General features: G+C 46.6%; 1 protein-coding gene across 1 annotated transcript in view; it reads left to right on the top strand.

The window, feature by feature from the left end:
- The window catches only part of LOC125038582 (teneurin-a-like), a 106,684-nt gene extending 102,150 nt beyond the window's left edge, over positions 1 to 4,534 (top strand). Inside the window, exon 11 of the mRNA XM_047632119.1 lies at positions 4,494 to 4,534. Within this exon, the coding sequence (XP_047488075.1) occupies positions 4,494 to 4,534 (41 nt within the window). The remainder of the gene's footprint in view (positions 1 to 4,493) is intronic.
- Positions 4,535 to 10,008: the final 5,474 nt, after the last annotated feature.

Consider the following 10,008-nt stretch of genomic DNA (forward strand, 5'->3'; position numbering starts at 1 on the left):
TCTCTCTCTCACTCTCCCTTTTCCCCTCCCTCTTCCTCTTCCCTCTTCCCTCTCTCTCCCTCCCTTTTTCCATACGCACGTAGAACAAACCCAGTGTTCTCTTTCCCCTGTCCTCATACCCCGCATGCCGTGTCCCTCACATCACCATTTCTCGGCCCCACGTTGGACTAGTGCTTGAGTTCACCGATGATTTGCGTGCGCGAGCTCCCCTTACCTGTCTTAAAAAAAAAAAAAAAAAAAAAAAAAAAAAAAAAAGAAAAAAAAGTTGACCTAGATTTTTGCAGTCTCCCCTTTGCTATTAAACTCATTGATCATAATTCTAAACAAATCCTTGTTTTGTTTTGGTTATTCAGGTTTTGGTTTTTATGCTAGTGTTGTCAGTTGTATATGTTTTTCTTCTGTGTGTGTGTGTGTGTGTGTGTGTGTGTGTGTGTGTGTGTGTGTGTGTGTGTGTGTGTGTGTGTGTGTGTGTGTCTGCTAGTCTGTATGTTTTTGTCAGCTTCAAACTCTCTCTCTCTCTCTCTCTCTCTCTCTCTCTCTCTCTCTCTCTCTCTCTCTCTCTCTCTCTCTCTCTCTCTCTCTCTCTCTCCTCATCCTCCCTCCCCAGAACAGAACCAAATCGTCCACCTCCCCTCCCCCCCCCACCCAACCCCTTTCAATCCCCCCTCCGACCCAATCCTTTTCCTGCCCCCCCCCCCACCTTTTTACTCCCTCCCTCCCCTACCCTTTCGTCTGATAATCCTAAAATGTCTTATCTGTTAACGCCGGTCGTCAACAGTGGCGTGGCGATGCGTAGAGTTTCCACGCCGACTTCCCCCCCCCCTCCTCTCTCTCTCTCTATCTCTCCTCTCTCTTCCTCTCTCTCTCTCTCTTCTCTTCTCTCTTCTCTCTCTCTCTCTCTCTCCTATCTCTCTCTCTCTCTCTCTCTCTCTCCTCCCACTCTCTCTCTCTTCTCTCTCTCCTTTCTTTCTCTCTCTTCTCTCTCTCTCTCTCTCTCTCTTCTCTTTCATTTCTTTCTTTCTCTCTCTCTCTCTCTCTTCTCTTCTCTCTCTCTCTCCTTCTCTCTCTCTCTCGTTCCCTCTCGCGTGGGCGGTCGTTTGTCCCTCTCCGGTTGGCTCGCTTAAAGTGTGTTTGTTCTTTGTTTGTGGCGGTGGCCTGTTCTTTGTTTCTTGGTGCGTGTTCTGCGGTTGTTTGTTCTTTGTGACCGTGGCCTGTTCTTTGATTTTTGGTTGCGTGTTCTGCGGTTGTTTGTGCTTTGTTTGTGACGGTGGCCTGTTCTTTGATTCTTGATTGAGTGTTCTTTGTTTATTTGTTTGATTCTTGTATGTTATTTGTTTGGTTGGTTCGTTCGTTGCTTGTTTTTTGTTTGATTCTTTGCTGCGTGTTCTGTAGTTGTTTGTTCTTTGTTTGATTCTTGTATGTTTTTGTTTGGTTGTTTGTTCTTTGTTTGATTCTTTGCTACGTGTCCTGTGTTTGTTTCTTGTTCTTTGTCTGTCTGATTAATCAATCTATGTTCTTTGTTTCTTGTTCCTTTTTCTTTAGCTGATTCCTCTTGTATGCTGCTTGTTTCTTTGCTTCTTGTATCTTCCTTGTTTGCTTTTTCTTTGCATGTTCTTTGTTTGATGACCGGTATTCTTTGCAAGTTCTTTACTTCATTCTTTGTTTTCCTCTTTAGTTTCCTTTATTTGATTGCTCCTTATTACGTGTTTTCTTCCTTTTCTTCTTCAGTTGCTTCTTGCATGTTGCATGTTCTTGAGTTGTTATTGCACGTTTTTCTTCTTCCGTGTTCATTCGTTATTTCTTGCACACTCATTCTTCCATCCTCTTGCACAGTCGTTCGTGTTTTCGCTTTCTAAGTCAGTCTCGTTGCGTTCTCTTCTCCGTTTGTCCATTTTTCACGTTCGGTTAGTTATCTTCCTTTTGTGTGTACGTTTATTGCTTTCTCTTGTACGTCCCTTATTTGCTTTCTCTCACGTGTTCGTTGGTTGCTTTCTCTTGCATATGTATTCGTTGTTTTCTCTTGTACATTCGTTTATTGCTTTCGCTCTCACGTTCGTTCGTTGCTTTGTCTTATACGTTCTTTTTGTTTTGTTTTGTTTTCTCTCGCTATTTCGTTCATTGTTTCCTCCTATCCCTTTATTTTGCAAGTTTCGCACGTTCTCTCCTCCTCCCTTTCGCACGTTCTCTCCTCCTCCCTTTCGCACGTTCTCTCTTCCTCCCATTCGCACGTTCTCTCTTCCTCTCTTTCGCACGTTCTCTCTTTCGCACGTTCTCTCTTCCTCTCTTTCGCACGTTCTCTCTTCCTCCCTTTCACACGTTTTCTCTTCTTCCCTTTCGCACGTTCTCTCTTCCTCCCTTTCGCACGTTCTCTCTTCCTCCCTTTCGCACGTTCTCTCTTCCTCCCATTCGCACGTTCTTTCCTCCTGTGGCACGTTCCTCTTTCCTTCTTTTTGCACGTTCGCTTATTGTTTCGTCCCGTACGCTTGGAGGGTTAGACGCCGGTTGCAGATAATGCTAAAACTTGCAGAGCGAGGGATATTCTGGGGCCAAGTGTTTGTCGTGTAAGTCCTAAGGGGAGGGGTTAAGAGGGGAGGGGAGGGGGAGGGGGAGGAAGTGGAGGGGGAGGGGGAGGAAGTGGAGGGGGAGGGGGAGGAAGTGGAGGGGGAGGGGGAGGGAGGAGAAGAGAGAGGGGGAGGGAGGGAGGGGGGAAAGGGATGGGGGAGGTAGAAGTAAAGGGAGGGGGAGAGGGGAGGGGAGGAGTTAAGAGGGAAGGGGAGGGGGGGGTTGTGGGAAGTGGGATGTGGGAGGGGGGAGGGGGAGGGATGAGGAGGGAGAGAAAGGGGGAGGGAGGGAGGGGGGAAAGGGATAGGGGAAGGTGGAAGTAGAGGGAGGGGGAGATGGGAGGGGAGGAGAGAGGGAGAGGGGGAGGGGGGGAAAGGGATGGGAGATGGTAGAGGTAGAGGGAGGGAGAGGGGGAGGGGGAAAGGGATGGGAGGGAAAGAGAAAAGGAAAAAAAAAAAGAAATAGAGAGAGGGAGAGAAACAGAGAGACAGAGAGACAGACAGAGAGGAAGAGGCAGACAGACTAACCGAGATCACGTGGCTGTACATGTACAAGTGTGTGCGTGTGAGTGCATATCCCTACCGTGTCCGCTTGCACATAACCCCAATCCACAATATGTGTCATTACCACAATACCACACTTTCGAAATGCAATTCACCTGTTTCCCTCTCTTTCGTATTTTCTGTATTTTTATCTTAGTTATTCTTCCCATCGTTATTCTAGCGGCGGCATTACGTAAATTATTTCAGACTTTCTTAGTATTTTAACCTCGGATTTGACATTTTTTTTCATTTTTTTTTTCATAAGCTGTTAAAAGGTAGTACTAACACCATAAAGATAAGCACGAACGTCAGAACATATTCATATCTTTATTTTCAAGTTATCTGCTTATTCATCATTGTTGTCATCGTCATCATAACGATCTTTATCCTCATTATAATCATCATTATTATCCTTAACATCATTATTACCATCATTGCTATCACCATTATCGTCATCATTACTACCATCATTACTATCATCATTATTCTTATCATCATTATTATCATCATTATCCTTATCATCATTATTACCACCATCTATCACTATCCTCATCATCATCACTATTATTACCCTTATCATCATCTTCATCATCTTTTGACTGCGCGGGCATCGGCTTCGGATGTAGGTAAGAGGGAGAGGAGATGAGGGGGGGGGGGGGGGAGGGTGCAGTGCCCCAGGTGAAGCGGCAAGCAGATTACTCCCAGCAGGCGCCGTCACTTACCTGCTTTATTGTGGCTTCCGTCTTTCTCTCTCTTTCTCTCTTTTCCTTTTCCCTGATTCTCCCGTAAATCGAGGTTTCTTTCGTTGAAAATAGAGTGGGTATTCAAAATGCCTTCACAAGGAGCTTATTCGTTAACCATGGCACTGTTGGCCGCTTTAATAGACAGCAAATGGATAAAGTTTAGTCATCGAGAGTCTAGAAAATAAGGAAAATATAGGAAAACTCGAAAATTTGAGACATCGTGATGTGGTTCCTTGGTACCATTTTCATCATTACCATCATCCTCATCTTCATCGTTATTTTTGCTTTCATTACCATTAATATCATTATTCTCCTCATTATCCATATTTATATCATTATCATCATTATCATCGTTATTATCAGCATTAGCATCACCCTCCTCATTATCATCAGTACTAGCACTCCGTAATTACATAATCATAATCAAACAGGAATATCGAAATCTCTACCTTAAGATCAACAACCCTTGCAACAATCATAAGCCTGATCCCGGGTACCTTATCGTTCACTCTCCCACTGAAGCAACATAAATAGACCACTTACAAGACGCGTACCCCCCCCCCCCCCCACCCTCCCATACTTCCCTCCTTGTTTGTGCGCACTTAACTCAACCCACGTAGGATAAACAAGTGGTACATTTTCGAAGGTGTCGAGTACCAGCCGCCTCTGAGACCGCGGCGAAGGTGACGGCCGCTGAATGGCAGGCTATCAGGTGTCGCAAAGGGCGTGTGTGTGTGCACAGAAGGGAGGGGAAGAAGGGTAGAAGTGGACAGAGGGAGGGGGAGAGGGAGGAGGGAGGGTAGGGGTGGGGAAGAGGGAGAGAGAGAGGAGGGAGGAGGGAGGGTAGGGGTGGGGAGGGGCAGGGGAGGGGGAAGAGAGAGAGAGACGCAAGGGGGAGGGAAGCCATCATTGTTAACACGTGAAAACGTACAGCTGGCGGGTCGACTATTGTTCCCGTAGCCATACGAGAGGGAGAAAATGGCAGAGGGCGTGGTAGGGTGGGTAAGGGTGGGTGAGGGAGGGAGGGAGGGAGGGAGAGACAAGTAGAGAATGAGCATAACCCGCCCGCATATCTCCCCCTCCCTCCCCTCCCTAACTCCTTCCCCCTAATCCTCCCCAGTTGAACACCGCTGGAGTTTTTGATGAGGATCGCTGCCCTGTCACTCATTCTCGTTACCGAAGAGACCTGAAATCTCCCCGGGAAGCCTGGTGCAGCTGGCGGGCGGGGCCAACGAGCGCCGAGAGGGACAGGAGAGTCTGCCCTTCGGAGAGATTTCCTCCTGTGTTTTCTCCCTTCTGACGTGGGCCCCCGATAAAGTAAACACAGCGGGTCGGGGACTCGTATGAATTTTGTAGCTTGTGCAAATAGGTCTCAAAGACAAGGCAAAAATGAAATTCAACTGCATACACACACACACACACACACACACACACACACACACACACACACACACACACACACAGATATGCATGTATACTGTATGTATACGCATGTGTACCGAGGATCAGAAGCCCTACACTAAGTTGGGTGATTTTTTATTTAATACTTGTCAAAGCAGAGAGATAACAATTGGACTCTACAGGGCTTCCACGACTACTCAGATTTATCTCTCTTTCTCTCTCTCTCTCTCTCTCTCTCTCTCACTCTCACTCTCACTCTCACTCTCACTCTCTCTCTCTCTCTCTCTCTCTCTCTCTCTCTCTCTCTCTCTCTCTCTCTCTCTCTCTCTCTCTCTCTCTCTCTCTCTCTCTCTCTCTCTCTCTCTCTCTCTCTCTCTCACACAAATATCTTCACCTTCACTTCACGTTCTAGTTTTTTATCACCCCCCTCTCTCTCTCTCTCTCTCTCTCTCTCTCTCTCTCTCTCTCTCTCTCTCTCTCTCTCTCTCTCTCACACACACACACACACAAATATCTTCACCTTCACTTCACGTTCTAGTTTTTTATCACCCCCTCCCCTCCCCCCCCCCCTCTCTTAACACCACGCCCAATACAATCCCGATATCTGATAACCTCAATGGGAATGCTGATAAGGAACGCCTTCGAAAATGGCTGCCAGGAAGGACAGAAAATAACTACCGTTTTAAGGTTGAAAATAACTACTATTTGAAGATTGAAAATATCTACCATTTTGAGATTGAAAGTAACTACCCTTTTAAGATTGAAAATAACTGCCATTTTGAGATTGAAAGTAACTACCATTCTAAGATTGAAAATAACTGCCCTTTTGAGATTGAAAGTAACTCATTTTAAGAGAATAGAAAACAGAACATAACTACCAGATAGGATGAATAATAACTACCAGGTAAAGGCAGAGAATAACTACCAGTACGGACTGACAATGACCACCAGAAAATAACTACCATAAAAGGACAGAAAAAATACCATTAACAAAAGGGAAAAAAAATTACCATTAACAACAGACAAAAAAAAATTACCATTAACAAAAAAAACAAAATTTAACGACAGGAAAAATAACCACCATAAAGCACATGGAAAAAAAAAAATTTACCATTAACAACAGAAAAGAAAACAAAATCTACCATGGAGTCTAGCATTAGAGAGGAAATACCAGTTAGCGTTTCTTTACAAAGCAAACGGGTCTGAATGATGCAAGGCCTCTCTCGCACGAAAACAGAAACGGGTCGAGTTCGAGGGGGGGGGGGGGGGCTTGTAGACTTGTAAACGCTGAGTAGGATTGTAGACGGAGAGTAGAGTTGTAGACGGTGAGTGGACTTGTAGACGGAGAGTAGAGTTGTAGACGGTGAGTGGACTTGTAGACGGAGAGTAGAGTTGTAGAGGGTGAGTGGAATTGTAGACGGAGAGTAGAGTTGTAAACGGTGAGTAAGCTTGTAGACAGTGAGTAGAGTGAGGAGAAGGAGTTGCTGTCCGTCGTGAGCGAGTGTATCTGGACACTTGTAGGAGAGGGTTGAGTACAGTTGTAAGAAAAGTTTGGTGTGTGTCGAGGGTGAGTACACTGACGATGTAAAGTAGATAAAGTAGATTTGTTGACTTGTAGGGTGAGTAGACTTGTAGACATGGACATTGTGTTGCGAGTAGGTAGATCCCGTTGACTTTTAGGGAAGGAAAGGTTAAATGTTGAAGGAGGTCGGGCAAAAAAAAAAAAAAAAAAAATGTAAATTGTTGTCTATTCCTTTGGTTCGTCTCATGTTATGATCCTTTCCGTTTCTCTCTATTCCTCTCGTTCTCGGTCCTCTTCTTTGTCTATTAGCATCATCAGTAGCAGCAATATCGTCTTCGCCACCCTCACCATCTTTATTATCATTATCTTCCTTCTCCTCCTCCTCGTTCTCATCACCATCACCACCATCACTATCATCATAAACATTACCATTACGAAGAACATCATCATCATTATCCTCATCCTCCCCCTCCCCCCTTCCTCTTCCTCCCTCCCTCCCTCACTCATTTCCTCCTCCCTCCCTCCCTCACTCATTTCCTCCCCCCTCCCCCCCTCCACCCCACCCACATACTACAACGCGCACCAGCATAAAAGCTCCCGCCGTCATCATAACAGTCAGATATGAGTGTAAAGATATGCAGTTACAGATTATTCTCGCTCGCACTAAAGCCAACAATATCAGCCATGAACAGCAGCAACATTACGGATGCAAAACTATTCAAAGTTCGCCATGAACATTTTCGTTTTAATTTGGCAATGCCGGCTTGGCTGTCATGTGCACACGGACGCACAGACACGCTGATACACACACACACACACACACACACAGAGATAGGCCTACATGGATTCATTCACACACACACAAATCTCCACACACTAATGTACATACATTAACACATACTAACACACACATACACGCGCCCGCTCGCATTTGCACGCACGCACTCACGCAAGCACACACACACACAAACACAAACACACAAACACACTGACACACACACAAACACAAACACACACAAACACACACACACACAAACAAACACACACACACACACAAACACACAAACACACAAACACACACACACACAAACACACACACACAAACAAACACACACACAAACAAATACACACACACAAACAAATACACACAAACACACACACACACACAAACACACAAACACACACACACAAACACACACACAAACAAATACACACAAACAAATACACACAAACACACACACACACAAACACACATACTTCATCCTCAACTTTCGTTTTAATTTGGCAATGCAGGCTGGGCAGTACGGTGCTGCAATATTTTTTTTTTTTTTTTTTTTTTTTACTTTTTTTTCTTTTTCCAACTCTTCGGAAAATAGGATGCTTGATTTCGTTTGGTATAAATATTAAAAATGCAAAGTGCCGGAGGGTACATGCATAATTCTTTCTCATTTTTTTTTTGTTTTGTTTTGTTTTCGACACTAATGAAGTAAATATGTACGGAGGTCTCTTAACACACGCTTAAAACATGGATGTTGCAACGCTCACTCTAGAAGCCCCCGGCCGCCCAATGCACAGGGACTCGACACTAAGCATGAAAGGAGGATTGCAAGTCAAGGATGAAAGGAGGAAGGAGGAGGAAGGAGGAGGAGGGAGGAGGAGGGGGGAGGAGGAGGGAGGAGGAGGGGGGAGGAGGAGGGAGGAGGAGGGAGGAGGAGGAGGGGGAGGGGGAGGAAGGGGGGGGAAGGAGAAGGAAGGGGAGGAGGAGTGGGAGGGGAGGGGGAGGAAGGATGAGGATGAGGAGGAGGGGGAGGGGAGGGGGAGGAGGAGGAGGAGGAGGAGGAGGAGGAGGGGGAGGAGGAGGAGGAACAAGAAGGGGGAGAAGAAAAGAGAGATCAATTTTTCCTCTTCTTCCGTTGGGTTTATCTACCCCTCCCTTCAACGCTTAAACCTCTACCTTCCACCCACCACCTATTTCCCTTCACCCACACCCCCTCCTTCCTTCACCCCCCCCCCCTACCCTTTCTCACCCCCACCTCCTTCCGCCACTTCAATCTACTCTTCCACCCACCCACCCTTCCACCCCCTCCACCTCCTTCCCACCCACCCACCTCCACATCCTCCCCTACCCACCCTACCACCCACCCCCTTCCTACCCTCCCCCCACCCTCCTCCACCTCCCTCTTCCATCACTCCCCGCCCTCCTAAAAAAAAAAAGACCGCAGTAGATCTTCCCCCATAATAGTCCACCAGTTCAAGCAACGGTTAAGTGTTCCGGGGCAGTTCGGTGCTAAATCTTCGGGCGCGCGTTTACAAGGCGAAGGATAACCAGCCAGCCGCTCGACCGGGGGTTGAAAAGGTGGGGGTGGGGAGGGTGGTGAGGGTGGTGGAGAGGAGGGGGATGGTGGGTATGGTGGAGAGGAGGGGGAGGGTGGTGAGGAGGGTGGTGGTGGTGATGGTGAGGGTGAAGAGGAGGGGATGGTGAGGATGGTGGTGATAGTGAGGGTGGGGAGGGTGGTGGTGGTGATGGAGAGGAGGGGGATGGTGGTGATGGTGAAGAGGAGGGGGATGGTGAGGATGGAGAAAAGGAGGGGGGTCGTGGGTATGGTGAGGGTGGGGATGGTGAGGATGGTGATGAGGAGGGGGGTGGTGATGGTGAAGAGGAGGGGGGTGGTCGTGATGGTGAGGGTGGGGAGGGTGGTGATGGTGATGAGGAGGGGGATGGTGAGGAGGGGGATGGTGGTGATCGTTATGAGGGAGGGATGGTGAGGATGGTGGTGATGGTGAGGAGGATGGTGATAGTGGTGATAGTGAGAAGTGGGAGGAGGATTACGAGTATAGTGATGGTATGGTGATAGTGAGGAGGACGAGGAGGAAAGTATTGATTGCAATGATGATAATATGAATGATAGTGAGAATGATAGTGAGAATAATGCAAATGATAGTGATGACAGGGTGATAAGATTACCAATGAATAAGACAAAAGAAAAAAATATATACCTGATATAATAACAGTAATAATTACAACAATGCCAATAAACCAACTTATAAACAGAAAACTCAAAAATCTATACCTGGCTAAAATCAACACCATCATGAAAGCGAAAAGAAGCACAAATTGCAAAAGCAATCATGCAAATCAAGAACATAAACAAGAGCAAGAAACTCCCCCTCTTCCCCTTCACTACCCCCCCCCCCCATCAGATTACCCTCACTACGGCACTTATTTCCCCTTCCTTTT

Source organism: Penaeus chinensis, chromosome 25, assembly GCF_019202785.1.
Source record: "Penaeus chinensis breed Huanghai No. 1 chromosome 25, ASM1920278v2, whole genome shotgun sequence".
Taxonomy (NCBI): Eukaryota; Metazoa; Arthropoda; class Malacostraca; order Decapoda; family Penaeidae; genus Penaeus; species Penaeus chinensis.